At 36.6% G+C, this 17,447-nt stretch overlaps 1 protein-coding gene across 1 annotated transcript in view; it reads left to right on the top strand.

Annotated features, from left to right (window-relative positions):
- The window catches only part of ADAM28 (ADAM metallopeptidase domain 28), a 72,692-nt gene that overhangs the window by 36,104 nt on the left and 19,141 nt on the right, over positions 1–17,447 (top strand). Inside the window, exons 11-15 of the mRNA XM_057310201.1 lie at positions 6,931–7,061; positions 8,027–8,204; positions 9,548–9,637; positions 10,977–11,172; positions 17,180–17,282. Coding sequence (XP_057166184.1) covers positions 6,931–7,061; positions 8,027–8,204; positions 9,548–9,637; positions 10,977–11,172; positions 17,180–17,282 — 698 coding nt within the window. The remainder of the gene's footprint in view (positions 1–6,930; positions 7,062–8,026; positions 8,205–9,547; positions 9,638–10,976; positions 11,173–17,179; positions 17,283–17,447) is intronic.

Below are 17,447 nucleotides of genomic sequence, written 5' to 3'. Positions count from 1 at the left end.
GTCCATCTGGCCCAATGTGTCATTCAAAGTTCTTATTTCTTTGTTGATCTTCTGCTTAGATGATCCGTCCAATGCTGAGAGTGGAGTGTTAAAATCTCCTACTATTAATGTATTATTGTCGATCTAATTCTTTATTTTGGTTAACAGCTGGCTTGTGTAGTTGGCTGCTCCCATGTTGGAGGCATTGATATTTACAATTGTTAGATTTTCTTGTTGGATAGACCCTTTAAGAATGATATAGTGTCCCTCTGAATCTCTTAATACAGTCTTTGGGTGTTCAGAATGGTTTGGTAGATATCCAGCTAATTGGACTGGTTGAAACAGAGTCCTCTACTCTTCTGCCATCTTGTCCCCCTCCTCTTGTCTTAATTATTCAATTTCTTTTGCTTTCTCTGCATTTAATTTATTCTTTTTTTCCTATTACTTAAGAAGAATTTAGATCATTTGAGACTTCTTCTTTTCAAATGTAAACATTTAATGCATAAATTTCCTGCCATGCATGCACTGCTTTAGCTGAACCCATCATATTTTGATATGTGTGTTTTCATTTTCATTCAGTTAAATTATTTTCTAATTTCTTTTTGATCTCCTTTTTGATTCATGTATTATTTAGACATATATTGTAATAATTTCTGTTGTGGATTTTTTTAGTTTCATTTTGTTATGATCTGTGTATTCATTTGCTAGGGCTTCCATAACAAAATACTCCAGAGTATATGGCTTAAACAACAGAAATGTATTTTCAGAGAGTTCTGGAGGTTAAAAATCCAAGATCCAGATGTTGGTAGGTTTGGTTTCTCCTGAGGTCTCTCCTGTTGGCTTGCAGATGGCCACCTTCTTGCTGTGTTCTCACATGGCTTTTCCTCTGTGAACACAACCCTTCCTCTTTAGTCCTGTTGGATTAGGGACCCAGGAGTATAGTCTCATTTAACCTTAATTACCTCCTTAGAAGCCCTATCTCCAAATACAGTCACATTGGTGGTTAAGGTTTCAACATATGCATTGGAGTGTGTGTGTGTGTATGTGGGGGGTGGGGGAGCAATTCCATCCATAGTAGTCTAGGAACATAGTAGAATTTTGATTTTTAAACTTTTTTAGGTTTGTTCTGGGTCCATACCACATATGAACTTGAAAAAGAATGTCTTCTGCTGTTATTGCCGTAATTGTCAATTATGTCAAGTTAATTTATAGTGCTGTTCCGTTCTTTTGAATCATTTATATAGAGTGCTTAAGTATCCAAGTATAATATTAAATTTACCTATTTTTTCAATCCTGTAAGTTTTCACTTCATATATTTTGAAGCTCTGTTATTAAGCAAATACACAAATAGAGTTGTCATGTCTTTTTGGAGAATTAATCCATATATTATTTTATGTTCCTCTTTTTTCCTTAAATATTCCTATTCTGAAGGCTACCTTGTCTGATATCATTATAGTTAGTCTGACATTTTGTGGCTAAAGTTTGCTTGATACAAACTTTTCCTTACCTTTATTTTTAGCATATATATTTCTCTACATTTAAAGGTTTCTGGTAGACAGTATATACTCTGGTTTTACTTTTTATCTAATCTGACAATCTCTCTCTTTTATTTGGCATATTTAAATCACTTATATGTAATGTAATTATTTATATTGTCAAACTAAAAGCTTCCATCTTGCTAGATGTTTGCTATTCCATCTATTCTATTTTTTTCTGCCCTCTTTAGGATTGAGGATTTTTGAAAATAATTTCATTTATTTAAATTATTAGCTTTTCATTGTTTTCTCTGTTTATTTTTAATGGATTCCCTGGTTTATTATACACCTCCCTTTGTCTGTTTTTACCTTGAAATACTCTTATCCTCAGGGTGCCCGAGTGGTGCAGTAGTCAATTAAGCATTGGACACTTGATTTCAGCACAGGTCGTGATCTAAGGGTTGTGAGATTGAGCTCCGCGTTGGGCTCCATGCTCAGCATGGAGTCTACTTAAGATTCTCTCTCCCTCTGCCCCTCCTCCCTGTACTCTCTCTCTCTAAAAAATTAAATAAATTCTTAAAAAAAAAGAAATATTCTTGAGCTGCTTCACATGTAGTATAAGGATGTTATACGAGTATACCTCTAATTACTCCCTTCCATTTTTTTGTGCTATTGTTATCATATGCTTAACTTGATTAAAAATACACAATATATTGTTACTAATTTTTCTTTGTCATCTCTCAGTGCAATTTAAGATAAGAAAAAAATAGTATTATGCTTATCTTCTCATTACCTACACTCACCTTTATCACATTCCCAACACTCTCCATTTCTTTGTATAGCTACAAGTTTCTATCTGGTATATATATTTCTTCCAGAAGATTTAAAAAATATATTTTCTATAATACAGAAATATTTGCCATCAATGAATTCTTTTAGTTGCTTCAGAAACTTTATCTCTCTTTCTTTTTTGCATGTATTTTCACTGGGCTTGTAATTCTAAGTTAATAATATTTTACTTTCAGCACTTCTAATGATTTTGCTTCACTGTCTACTTGATTGCAGAATTCCTGATGAGAAGTCTGCTGTAAACTTTATCGTTGTTGCTCTGAAATGTGTCTTTTTTTCTATTTCAAGATTTCCCTTTTCTTTTTAATTTTCTTCTGTTTGATTATAATTATGGTATAACTAAGTGGGGTTTTGGGGGGGGGAGAAATGGGTAATTTATCCCACTAAGTGTTCTCTGAACTTCTTGGGCCTGAGGCTTGTGTCTGTGATGAATTTGGAAAATTCTGGGCTATTATTTCTTCAAATATTTCTTCAAATATTTCTTCTATTTCATTCTTTTTTCATTCTTTTTTTTCTTCCAGTGATACCAATTACATATATCTGTGACCATTCTTTTGCCCCTCAAAACTTGTATGCTCTGTTCTGCTGTTTTTTTTCTCTTTTTTATTCTTTTTGCTCTTTGGTTTCCATTTGAGTAATTTTTGTTGAACTATTATGACCAGTGATTATTTCCTCAGCTATTCCAAATCTGTTAAGCCTGTTGAAGACATCATTCATCTCTGTTATTGCCTTTTTCATTTCTAGCATTTCCACTGGAGTCTTTCTTATGGTGTCCAGCTCTGCTGAAATTTCTCATCCAAATTTGTATGCTATTCATCTTTTCCACTGAAACTTTTAACATATTAATCATAGTTATTTTAAAGTGTCATCTGATAGTTCTAACATCTGTGTCAGATATGACTGTGGATCTGTTGATTGGCAAGGTATTGCTTTTCTTTCTTTTTTTCTTTTTCATTTTCTTGGATGCCTTATTATTTTTTGTTGAAAGTCAGACATTCTGTGAAACACATTAGTCTGAGGTGTGTGTGTGTGTGTGTATGTGTGTGTGTATATTTTGGCCTGGAAATGATCAGTTATTTCCTTCTGCTAGGCATCTTGTGTGAGGATTTGAATCAATATAGCAGGAATTGAGTTGGGTTTGGGATTTTGTTGGTGTTGCTATGACTGCCCTCAGTACATCACAGGTTTTAAATTCCTCTCACATTATTTTGTGTTTAGGATGAAGGCTGGTTTTCCAGAGGTTTTTTCTTAGTGCATGCTGCACACTCATCTTTAGGTCTTTACTGGATTCTCCAGAGTTTCTTCATGCTGTTGGCTCCCCCCCTCAATAGGTAGTTGTTACTTGTTACTAGATGATCATTAGACTTTTGGTGGGAGGAGAGCATTCTTTTTTGTTCTTATTAAGCCTCAGTTTGGTGTCCCTTAGTGTCTGGGGTAGGTCCTTATAGTGCTCCTTCTCAACTGCAAGGTGATGGAGATAATGACATAGCCCAGCATGTATCCTTGCCCTTCTTTCCCCTTCCTTCCAGGGGTAGAGGTTGTGTGTGTGTGTGTGTGTGTGTGTGTGTGTGTGTGTGTTATCTTCATGTTCCTCTTTTAGAGTTGCTTTGAGACTTCATCAGTGCTTCATTTGTTGTCCTTTCTCTCAGAAGCTTAAGCCCTTTAGCTAGGTTTAGTGCTAAGACTAGAGTAAGGCAAGGGAGACAATCATTTCACCCTGAACCTGGTTATGTTTGTCCTATAGCAGAGATAGAGGAGAATGATCCTGGAGGGGTTTCATGCCTTTTCTGCTGCTGTTACCCTCCTCCAGGCCCACACTATGGGGGAAACTTTCTCAGAGCTTTCACTTGGTGAGGTCCATGCAGAGAAAAACCCATGAGTAGGTGGGAATTCCCCTATGTTTGAAGCTCCCACGTTTTGTATATTATCTTGCTGTACCACACACACTCTGCTTTTATCAATTTTAAGTTTTTTTTTTTTTTTACATGAGTTATTGCTGGCATCTGGTGGTGTCTGGCATCCGGTAATGTAAACAAATATTCATGCCCCGACTTTCCCTGTAGATGTAAGCCTACCTTTCCTTAGATTTCAGGTTTGTTTGTTGTTTGTGACCTCAGCTCTGGTTGAGTTCTATAAATTATGAATCTTACTATGTCCAGTGCTTTATTTATTGTAAGTTTGGGAGTGACACTCTTTCCAGCCTTCTATAATCTGGTGGCAAGGAGCAGGGGTAGGGGTTTGTCTTTTGATTTATTCTGGTTTTAGTCTTAGGTAGGCTCTGGGTATTAGAGGTAAAGTTTTCTTAGGGATCCTGCTCATCCTTCCCATGGTAGCAAAGCTCTCCTTTCTATCTTTTGCAGGTCTTTTGAGGAAAAGTCTCCTGATTCTCCTTCAGTGGGAGAAAACCTCAATTAATACCAATATAGGATCCTGGGCTCAAGATTTTTGTCTTCCTGTTTCAGGAGTAGAGGGTGTGTGTGTGTGTGTGTGTGTGTGTGTGTGTGTGTGTGATTAAACCCATACCCTAGCTATATTGGGTCTTCAGTTCTGCCTTAGGTTGTCAGAGATTGCCATTTCTCTCTCCAGTGGCTTCAGGCTTCTGTTCCTTAAAGGATACGGATCTGGATATGGCTTATGCTCTTTTCCTGCAGCAACTTCTACTTCATTCCTTCTGGCCCACACCACCAAGAGAAGTTCTTTCTCTTGTACTACCTGGCCCCCAATGTTTACCATGAGCTCCTAGAGGAGGTTTCTGGAGAAATATCTGTAAGTGTGTGCAAAGCACCCTTGTTTCTGAGGTCCTGCAGATTCTATACTCTTGCATCGGCCCATGCTAGGCCTTTAGCAATTCATTTAAGAACTCAAATGAATTACTTCCCCACTTGCCAGTACCTGGCATCTCCTCTCCCAAGCCTTGCTGAAGACAAACCAGCTCTTATGTCCAATCTTTACTTGGGAGGGCCTGTCTCTTCTTAGTTTCTAGGATCTGTGGATGTTATGCAACCACAATTGACTGATAGATTCAAGGAAAATTATAATTAAATTTATCTGCCTAGTCCTTGTTGTTAGTGCAAGAATAATGTTCTTTACAACTTTCTGCATCCTAGGCGAAAGTATGATCTCTCTCTATAGATAGATAGATAGATAGATAGATAGATAGATAGATAGATAGATATAGATAGATAGATGATAGATAGATAGATAGATGATAGATAGATAGATAGATAGATAGATAGATAGATATGTATCTCCAATATTTCCTATGAGTCTGGGTTTGTGATAAGCTTCATAAGGTGAACAGATGAAGTAAAACATATATTTTCTAAATTGAAAGAGCTTACCATAAAATTGGAAGAGAAATTAGACTACTTAAAGCAATACTTAATAATATATGATAATAGAATTGAAAACTGCAGTAGGAATCCAGAGAAGAGGATTATTGATGAAGATTAATGTGGTCAGGAAAGTTGCTTTAAAATAAACTTCAAAGGGTAGGTATGGTTTAGAGAGGGGAAAGACAGAATGGAGTTCATTCCAAAGGAAAGAAACACTTAAGTTATGAAAATAATTATTTAAAGGAAGATACTGTAAATTTAAGGAACCTCAAATAAGGCAATGTGGAAAGTCTAAACATATTTCCATTTTTCTTATTTTTTTTTGTTTGCTTTTGTCCCCATTTGAGTAACTCCATCTTACTAAATAGCAAGGTTTACCAGGTTCATCTTGACACAATGATAAAATACCATGAATTGTAAATATTAACTTCCTATCTTACACAGGTGTTCTTTATTTACCATTCTTGTACCATGTTGTGTGGATCTCTTTATTTAATTCTTTGGAATGAAGTAGATAAGGAAATCATGTTTCTGTGGGTGTGTGTAATTGGCAGATTCCTGTCTCCCCACTGGGAAATTATAGCCTGAAGTGTTTCTCTAGGGATGTTTTATTGCTCCTGAAAAACCTGGATCCCCCACTTCAACGCTTCTAAGCAGAAATAATCTGGTAATGAAGTTGGCTATTAGCTGGACGTCATGCAATGGGGCAAGTCTGGAAGTGACTGATGTCTAGTCTTGGTGGTAACAGAATTGAAAAAGATACTAATGGTACTAAGGTCCTGGGTTAACAAACACTTTCAGATCCCCACTAGCTAAACATATCAAAGGGCTTCAGTCAAATTAGAAGGTATTAAAAGCAAGCCAGGGAAGGTGGGAGGTAGATTAGTTTTGAAAAATTCTGATTCCGTATCACTGTTGAAGATATTTTGCCACTGTGTCTCATGACAGGAAACCACAGAAACATTTCTCAGTATAAATATTCCCCATTTACAGGAGTAAAGAACAAGCACTGTGCCCTGTGATGTGCATTCAGTACAAAAGTTGTGTGTGTGTGTGTGTGTGTGTGTGTGTGTGTGTGTGTGTGTGAGAGGAGAGGGAGAGAGAGAGAGAGACAGATAGAGACAGGAAGAGAGGAAAGGAGAGAGGGAGAAGGGGAGGGAGACAAAGACAGATGGTGAGTAGTAAGAAAGCTGAAGGTAAAATCACTCTTTCTGCCCTGGTTAGTAAATTATACCCTGAGTGATAATTTAGTTTGAAAACCAGAGGCTCTGTTTCCTTATTCTCGCCCTTAGGACCACAGTGACAACATGCTTAGAGTAGCAGGGACCATGGCCCATGAAATGGGTCATAACTTTGGAATGTTTCATGACTCCTATGTTTGCAAGTGCCCTTCTACAATATGTGTGATGGACAGAGCACTAAGGTGAGGCTCTCTGGGAAGATGCTCTCTGTCCCTGTTTTTGGTTCACTCTGGGCTGTGCTATATCTTTCATGTCATCTTTGGTAACACATGCAAGCTTTTAAATATTAAATACTATAATTATGAATGCATATATATACCAAATCACTTTATCCCTCATCTATATGCAGTAGTTTTCATTAACTAAGACACATTTAAACATATTGTGTCTTTGCTGTTGGCATGATTGACTTTTTTAACTTCATCTTATCTATACAAGACCTGGTTTCAGAAAATCATTAGTATTTATCAATGAATTCAGATTGGGTAGTTCTAGGAGAAAAATCTAATTAAAGAAGAATGTCCTCACAGGAGGATAACGAGACTATACATTCTGGCCTTGCCTAAGCAAAGTGCCAGGGAATTTTCTTTAAAAATCCCACAATCCTTTTTTATATATGTATTTCCTCTCTTCTATTTCCGTGTCCCAGCTCACTCAATCTAAGGTAAGTCTCCCAGGCCCTTTCCCAAAATACTGTTATGGTGGCATGCCAGTCACATACCTTTGTTATCTCTCCCAGACACTACTGCATTTTTAAACCTCATCTTTATTTGTGAAGTGAAGAAATTCTGTCAAAAGTAATTCTCTGAAGGAGAGTGAGTTCTTAGACACATAAATAAATATGACTTTACTACCTTTAGGACTTCACAACCAAAATGACCTAAGGCTGAAGAAGATTACCTGGATAAGTCAGATGAGTCTTTGCTTTTTTTTAAACAGCAGCCCAGATGCTACACTTTAAGCTCCGACGTGTCCACCCAGGAGGGCTAATTCAGGCACACAAATGAGTTCATGATTTAGCAGTTGGGTAGTGGATTGGGTTTAATCTTTTAGGGCAGGTTTTGGGTGTATCATCCCCAATGTGTGATATTGCTCCCTTCATACTCAGCATGACTGTGTTCCATTTTCTCTTTCCTTATCTTCATAGCTTCTATATACCTACAGACTTCAGTTCCTGCAGCCGCATCAGCTATGACAAGTTCTTTGAAGATAAATTATCAAATTGCCTTTTCAATGTTCCATTGCCTACAGATATCATATCCATCCCAATCTGTGGGAACCAGTTGGTAGAAATGGGAGAGGACTGTGATTGTGGGACTCCCGAGGTACCACCAAATACTTTCTAAAATGGTCTAATTTGTTTTTCAATTGCTAAGAAGATAAACTATAAAACTACATTATTACTCTGAAATTGTGCATTTCTTGTAATTTTGCATATGTTCATGTGTAGACATTTGTCAGGCCAGCCTTTCTAACAATGACTACTGCATTGCTTAACAGACCTTCTTCACTTCCTTCTTGGGGTTCTTTCCCCATTTCCTGATTTTTAAGAACCACTCAACAATGGGCTTTGTATTCTTGTCCCTCTCTTTCAGGGAGCTATAGCTTCAGTTTTCTTATGTGCCTACGACCTACTGAGTAGTTACTTTAGGCACAGCACCTCAATAGCGCTCAGAGAGTTTAAATAGCTTGCCCAAGGTCACAGAGCTGGTAGAGGGAGAGGCCAAGATGTAGACTCAGGTGTTTGTTTTGGCAGTCCCAGAACCACCTTGCACTGAGATTTAGTTCTTCTCTTTGTGACTTTAAGAGTTTTTACCATCAGGAGTCCTAGCCCGATCCCACCCTACTGACAGGGATGCAAGGGTTCTGAATGGGACCTTTGTCCCCATTTTATCAACACTTACATGAGTGACATGTCAAGGCCTCAAGGGGTCAGCTCTTCAGGAATTTCAAAATATTACCACAAATGTATTCATTCTATGAGAAAGAGGAATCTTTCCAGGATGATGTTTATATTTGAAATAAGGGCAAGAGTTTTAACCCTAAAAAGTTGTAACTCTCTTAGGGAACCTGAACAGCTATAAGAGGAAGTTTCTGAGGTAGGAGCTTCTCCAAAGCTTCATGCAGATGCCTTTCTCAGAAACAAGGTGGGAGAGCAAGACAAAGTCTATTTGTTGATTTATGCAGAGTTGAATTAAATGTGAAAATTGCATAAAGAACTATACTTTTAGATTTTTAGTACATGTCCTAGAGATTAAATTTACTGATGGATAGGTACAAAACTGATGAGCTCAACTAATCATGTATTTAACTATTTAGATAAATTTTATTTTTAAAAAACTATCCTTTTTCCTTTTGTTTTCTTTTATATTTTACCAAAAATAGATCATTTTCAGTACTGCCATGAGAGACTGAGTGAACTAGAGGAGACACTCAAATTTTAAAAGATGTCTGTAGAATTCAGATATGTGACAAATCAGCAGTGGCTCCAAAATCTGTTTTTCTAATGTTGAACTTTGTTCTATCTTTTATTTTCCTGAAAATTATTTTCAAACTATATCACAGTAGGGTCTGTGTGATGAAAAAATTATATTATGAATTGCGGTGAAACAGGAGCAAAAAATTGAGACCCAATCTGGCATTTGCTTTTGTTTCTGGTATTTCTTAGGAATGTACCAACATTTGCTGTGACGCTAAAACTTGTAAAATCAAAGCAAGTTTTCAATGTGCATTAGGAGAATGCTGTGAAAAATGCCAGGTAAGATTATTATTTTGTTCTATTTTAATAATTATGATTACTGTTTATTATTCTATATTAAAAATCTCAGCGATTATGTTAAATGAAATAGCAAAACACTAGATTTCTGTCTATAAAATAATGTTGCCTACCATTTATATATGAGTGTTTACAAACATGGGCTATTTGATCCCCCAACAAATCTTTGACTTAGATATTATGATCTCATTTTGCTCTTGAAGGAACAGAAGCTCAGAATAGAAAATGTGCAAAATAATAGAGCCACTGAATGGCAAACTCCACATATGACCTGTTCCAAAGCCAATGCTGGGGACTCCTACCTGCTGCTGCTTCAGATGCCACAGAGCCTTCTTGCACCAAACCTCATAATTGTTGCATATTCCTTCAATAATGGGTTCGGTGGAAAAGCTTTTGTTTTAAATAATGTGGACTCTCCCTTGTCTTCAAACTTTGAAGTCACTTCAGGGTGAAATTCTTAGAAAACAGATGTAAAGTGAGGATTCTCTGTCATTTTCTTTGTGGGGCTTGTTGACTTTCCTTTCAGGTTCAAGTTTAGGATTTTACATTCTATCGTTGCATAGAATTCTCTATTATGATTATTTGTTTATATGTCTGTTTCCTTAGTTAGACTAACTTCTGAGGGCACCTAGCACAAAGTTTCATACATTTTAAATGTTCAAGAACTGTTTGCAGAAGGAATGTGTAGATATACGGCATACCAGGTTATAGGTAGTATTTGGGAATTTTTTTTTTTAATGTCAGAGGGAGAAGAAAGAAATAAAAGAGGCCAAAAGGAAGAAAATTTGAGAACTTAAGTGAGTTAAAAAGAAATATTTGAGCATACAATAAAAGGAATTAAGGATTAGGAAACACAATGCCTGGGAAAGTTTCAGAGCATGCTGATCTGGTGCTTGTAAACTTACCTTCCTTAATATGGAAGATTCACTTCGCCAATAAATCTCTAAAGTTGCAGATGTAAATCTCCTTGAAAATCTTGACAAAGATGCATTCAACAAAGGAAAAAATAAATCCCTTCTTTGCATCTAAGATGAGGCTTGGTTTTCTTCTGTACTTTTCTCATTGATATTTCTATAGTGCTTGCACTATAAATTCAGAAATATTGATACTTAAAGACTCAGGCCATTGGCATAAGTCAATAGAAGTGATGTAATAGTAGATGTCTTTAGTTTATGCAATGCAGTTGTAAGTTGGAATAGAATGATGTCTCTAACTACCTTTCCAAAAAAAGACCAAGGGGAAAATATTATTTGCATTAATTTGAGATATTAGAGTAAGTCAGGTGGGAAAAAGCTTTCTCTTCACTTTTATTTCTCTGCAGTTTAAAAAGGCTGGTGCAGTGTGCAGACGAGCAAAAGATGAGTGTGACCTGCCAGAAATGTGTGATGGTAAATCTGGTATTTGCCCTGATGATAGATTCCGAGTCAATGGCTTTCCCTGCCAAAACGGGAAGGGCTACTGCTTGATGGGGATGTGCCCCACGCTGCAGCAGCAGTGCACCGAGCTGTGGGGACCAGGTAGGAGGACAAGCCCCAATGTTGTGGGCATTTCTGCCTCTCTCTATGAACATGCAAGGAAAAACCATGTTATAACAGGTGACAGTGTTTAATCATAGCCAAAGTAATAATCTGTTCCAGTCTTCTTTCTTGGAAACTGTGCTACAGCTCAAAATCCTGGGTAAGTGCATTTTATGACATAGGTCAATTTAGGGATTGCTAGATTCAACAAATAAAAATAAGGATGGCCCAGTTAATTTGAATTTGAATTCCAGATTAGCAATTTTTTAAAAATATCAGTATGTCTCATGAAATATTTGAGGTAAGCTTATACTAAGAAAACTTTGTTTACTTGAAATTCAAATTTAACTGGGTAAATCAGGGAAGAATATCCAATAGGAAAAATTCTCTTCAACAAATAATGTTGGGAAAACTGGACAGCAACATGCAGAAGAATGAAACTGGACCACTTTCTTACACCATATGCAAAAATAAATTCAGTATGGATTAAAGACCTAAATGTGAGACTTGAAACCATAAAAATCCCAGAGAAGAATGAGGGCAGTAACCTCTTTGACATCAGCCAGAGAAACTTCTTTCTAAACATACCTCCGGAGACAAGGGAAACAAAAGCAAAGATAAACTATTGGAATTTCATTCCACACAGTGAGGGAAACAATCAACAAAACTAAAAGGCAACCTATGGAATGGGAGAAGATATTTGCAAATGATATATCTGATAAAGGGTTAATATCCAAAATATATAAAGAATTTATAAAACTTAACATCTCAAAAACAAATCATCCAGTTGTAAAATAAGCAGAAGACATGAACAGACATTTTTTCAAAGAAAACATCCATGTGGCCAACAGACACATGAAAAGATGCTCAACATCAGTCATCATCAGGGAAGTACAAATCAAAACTACAATTAGATATTACGTCACACCTGTCAGAATGGCTAAACTTAACAACATAAGAAAGGACAAGTGCTGGCGAAGATATAGAGAAAGGGGAAGCCTCTTGCACTATTGGTGGGAACGCAAACTGGTGCAGCCACTGTGGAAAACAGTATGGAGGTTCCTCAAAAAGTAACAAATAGAACTACCCTGTGATCCAACAGTTGCACTACTAGGTATTTACCCATAGAATACAAAAATACTAATTCAAAAAGGGATACATGCACTCTAATGTTTATAGTGCTATTATTTACAATAGCCAAGTTTTGAAAGTAGCCCAGCTGTCTGTCCATCGACTGATGAATGGGTGAAGAAGATATGATATAAATATAAATATATATATATATATATATAATGAAATATTACTCAGCCATAAAAAGAATGAATCTTGTTATTTACAATGACATGGATGGTGCTAGAGTGTATTACGCTAAGCGAAATAAGTCAGTCAGAGAAAGACATATCACATGATTTCACTTATATATGGAATTTAAGAAACAAAACAAACAAACAAAAGGGGAAGAAAAGAGAGAGGCAAGCCAAAAAACAGACTCTTAACTATCGAGAACAAACTGATGGTTACCAGGGAAGGTGGGTAGGGGCATGGGTGAAGTAGGGGATGGGGGTTAATGAGTACACTTGTTGTGATGAGCACCGGGTGTTGTATGGAGGTGTTGAATCACTATATTGAACACCTGAAACTAATATTACACTGTATGTTAACTACTGAAATTTAAATAAAAACTTACAAAAGAACAAATTTAACTGGGTGTCCCCATATAACTACACCTTTAGAAGTCTGTGTGTGTGTGTGTGTGTGTGTGTGTGTGTGTGTGTGTGTATGTCCATGTGTGGGTGTGTAGGGGTGGCAGGAGTGGTGGGAGATGGGCAGAGCATAAAGGAAGGGGGAGGAAAAAAAGGACTGTAGGAATGCAGACGAGTAATTTGGAAAAGTGAAATCTCTTAAATGCTCATTTTGCTCCTAATACTAGAATTTTAGAAGTCATATTCTCTGATTACACCATAAAAAAGAAATTAAAAACAAAACTTAACAACCTCCAAAACTGTAAACTAAAACTTAAATTGTACTGAAAAACCTTGATTGGAAAGGCAACTTATTTATTTATTTTTAATGTTTTTTTTATTATATTATGTTAGTCACCATACAGTACATCCCTGGTTTTTGATGTAAAGTTCGATGATTCATTAGTTGCGTATTTAAAAAATACCAGTTCTCTGGACTTTCTGGATATGATTTCCATTGTGCACATATCTTTAATTTTCACACCCTCCTCCGCTACACTTCCAGATTCTTCCTTAAATGACTGAAGGAATGTTTTAATAGGGAAAATACATATTCCTAAAAATACTTGAAGAGGGTTATCACATGCCAGCAAGTTTTCATAATTCCTGAAAATATACATACAACAAGATAAAGGAAAGAACAAAAATCAGTTTCACAAGATACCCAGTAAAAAGGAAACCTGAGAAATACATGGATTAGAACTTAGAAAAATTTCTAAAATAAAAAAAAATCTTTCGTATCAGGCAATGGTGGGCTGAGACACAAGTTGAGGAGTAAAGCTTGATACCATTGGTGCTTGGGAAGGTGCACTGGTGTGCTGGAATCTGGCCTCAGCAACCCTCCCTCTAAAGGTCATGCAGACTCACATGTAAGTTACAGGTGGAAACAAAGATGGTTTTGTGGGTTAAAGAAAGACTCTGTGCTTCCTTGACTAACTTCGGTATATAGCAGAAATCTAGGGAAAGAAAATCTTCTGCACAGAGTTGAAGCTCTGAGTATCCCCTTTATTATCTAGTAATAAATCACTGCAGTAAATACTACTACCTTCTCCTTTTGCCTGACCCTTCACTATCTGCCTCCCCTGCAAATCTGTAAATTTCCCAGTACCTAGACACTGTATTTTGTTCACTAATGCATTCCCTGTGTGTCCCAGCACATTGCCTGACTTTCGTACATGTTCAAAATTATTGAATTAATGTTGAACATATTTATCTGATACTGGAATAGGGAAGATCTTTTAAAAAACACATTTAAAGGTAGTGCATATAAAAGATCAGAGAAGCAGATTGGTCTAAATAAAAGTCTAAATTTTGTAATTCCTAAGGGATCACAAATTTATTTCAAATTAATTTTCAAAGTTTGAAAAGTCTAATAACATATATAAGGAGGAAGATCACCCTCTCCGATATCAAATCATTTCTGTGAATCACTTGCAGTTCCAAATATTGAAAATGTGACAAAGGCATTAACAGACAATTTGTCACAAAGAAGTACAAATGTCTAAAAGACATTAAAATCATTTTAACTCACTAGCAAGAAGTATGAAGTACTGACACTGATGTGTCAGGAAATGCAAATATAGTAAGAAATACAAATGAAAAGTTGATTCCTTCAGCATTTGTCAAATTGGCAACACTTTATTAAAATTAATGCTCACTGTTGGTGAAGATGTAGCAAAACACCTATTTTTTTTAAAGATTTTATCCATTTATTTAACAGAGAGAGAGAGACAGCCAGCGAGAGAGGGAACACAAGCAGGGGGAGTGGGAGAGGAAGAAGCAGGCTCCCAGCGGAGAAGCCTGATGCGGGGCTTGATCCCAGAACGCCGGGATCACGCCCTGAGCCAAAGGCAGACGCTTAACGACTGAGCCACCCAGGTGCCCCCAAAACACCTATTTTTACACGTTCTGGTAAAAGCATGAATTAGCACAGTCTTTCCAGGACGAACTGGGAAAACGTATGTAAAACCTAAAAAGAAAATGTACTGCTTTCCCCAGCAAGTGTATTCCGGAATACTTTTTCACAAAGTCTTTTCAACCAACACTTTTAAAATTAATAATGGATAATTGGGAAACATCTCAAAGTCAAAGAATAAGCATTAGTCAAATAAATGATAGAGTATTTATCCAATGCAATTTTTACAACTATGATACTGCTGAATATTTAGGGCCTAGCGAAAGGACAAGTATACTTGTTATTTGGGAAATAACATGGTACTGGGTGTATGAATGATACTTTCCACAATACTAACAGCAATAACTGAAGTTTGGGATTAGGAATATGCTTTTTCCTTATTATTCATGACTAACTATTTAATTTTTTCAGTGTAGATCTTTTATTATAATAGTAAGGGGACTATAAAAGTTACTAAGGTCAAATAATTAAGAAAATATGATAATAAAACTTATTTTATCATCTTGGCCATCAGAACGTGAAATTCATTTAAAATGATTCAACTTTACAGATAAACCAAGAGGTGAAGGCATGTCTTAGCTCCTGAGCTCTTAACCACTGTGTTCCTTTGCTCATCTGTTGGGGATCTAAGGAAGATTGCATGAGAAATTAAATATGTGATGCTTATTGGTGTGCCTGAACAAAGCAAAGTTTTACTAAGCATAGCAAGTAATTTTGACAGTAGCAAGTATTAGCAGAAGAGCTTCCCAATGTCTGCCTATGGGCTATTTATATAATGATTGTGGCTCTCCTAGTTAAGTCTTCATATTTAGATGGATTTGTTTTTAATCTTCAGCCAATCAACCACATTTCCAAATATTTAGATAGCCATTATTCAAAAGTTAAATATTTAAAGGATTATTTTATTTTATTCATTTTTTAAAAGATTTTATTTATTTAGAGAGAAAGTGTGTGAGGAGGAGAGGGGCAGAGAGAGAGGGAAAGAATCTTACGCAGACTCCAAGGTGAGTGGGGAGCCTGTTGGAGGGCTTGATCTCACTACCCTGAAATCATGACCTGAACAGAAATCAAAATCCCATGCTTAACTGACTGAGCCACCCAGGCGCCCCTAAAGGATTATTCTAAGTTCTAGCCAGCTTTCTAATTAACAAACTATTGCAGCCTATATTTCTTTTTTTAATAATAATATTTTTTATTATATTATGTTAGCCACCATACAGTACATCCCCAGTTTTTTATATAAAGTTCCATGATTCATTACTTGCGTATAACACCCAGTGCACCATGCAATACATGCCCTCCTTAATACCCATCACCAGCCTATCCCATTCCCCCACCCGCCTCCCCTCTGAAGCCCTCAGTTTGTTTCCCAGAGTCCATAGTCTCTCATGGTTCATTCTCCCTTCTGTTTACCCTCCCATTCTTCTTCCCTTTTTTCTCCTACCGATCTCTCTACTTCTTATATTCCATAAATGAGTGAAACCATATGGTAATTGTCTTTCTCTGCTTGACTTATTTCGCTTAGCATTATCTCCTCCAGTCCCATCCATGTTGCAGCAAATGTTGAGAAATCGTTCTTTCTGATAGCTGAGTAATATTCCATTGTATATATGGACCACATCTTCTTAATCTAGTCATCTGTTGAAGGGTATCTCGGCTCCTTCCATGACTTAGCTATTAGTGGACAATGCTGCTATGAACATTGGGGTGCATATGGCCCTTTTCTTCACTACATCTGTATCTTTGGGGTAAATACCCAGTAGTGCAATAGCTGGATCATAGGTTAGCTCAATTTTTACTTTTTAAGGGACCTCCACACTGTTTTCCAGAGTGGCTGTACCAACTTGCATTCCCACCAACCATGTAGGAGGGATCCCTTTTCTCCACATCCTCTCTAACAATTGTTGTTTCCTGCCTTGTCTATTTTTGCTATTCTAACTGGTGAAAGGTGGAATCTCAGTTTGGTTTTGATTTGAATTTCCCTGATGGCTAATGATTTTGAACATTTTATCATGTGTCTGTTAGCCATTTGTATATCTTCATTGGAAAAGTGTCTGTTCATATCTTCTGCCCATTTTTTGATTTGTTTATTTGTTTCTTGTGTATTGAGTTTGAGAAGTTCTTTGTAGATCTTGGATACCAGTCTTTTATCTGTAGTGTCGTTTGCAAATATCTTCTCCCATTCTGTGTGCAGCCTATATTTCTAACAATGATCAATGAGATTATGCCAGAATAGTACTTCTCATGCTATATATTTCATTAATTTTATATTTCATTAATCCTTTGTAGCATTGAATATCTTATCTCTTTTCTTTTCTAATTTGCCCCTACTGACCATGCCTGATTCCAGGGACCAAGGTTGCAGACAAATCATGTTACAGCAGGAATGAAGGTGGGTCAAAGTATGGGTATTGTCGCAAAGTGGACGACACGCGGATTCCCTGCAAAGCAACGTAAGTGGCCTTGTTGTTTGAACCTTCCTGCTCCACAGACTAGAGAAATCATTTGCTTCCAGAAACATGTTCTGATTTATTCCAATTAAAGCAAAAGTTAATTTGGACATCATTCATTTGATAAGTATTCTCAATGAATGAGTCTTATGTGCTGTGTTTTAGGCT

Source organism: Ursus arctos, unplaced genomic scaffold (assembly GCF_023065955.2).
Source record: "Ursus arctos isolate Adak ecotype North America unplaced genomic scaffold, UrsArc2.0 scaffold_11, whole genome shotgun sequence".
In the NCBI taxonomy this organism is placed as follows: domain Eukaryota; kingdom Metazoa; phylum Chordata; class Mammalia; order Carnivora; family Ursidae; genus Ursus; species Ursus arctos.
Note: the sequence above shows the minus strand (reverse complement) of the source record. Positions and strands in the feature narration are given on the sequence as shown.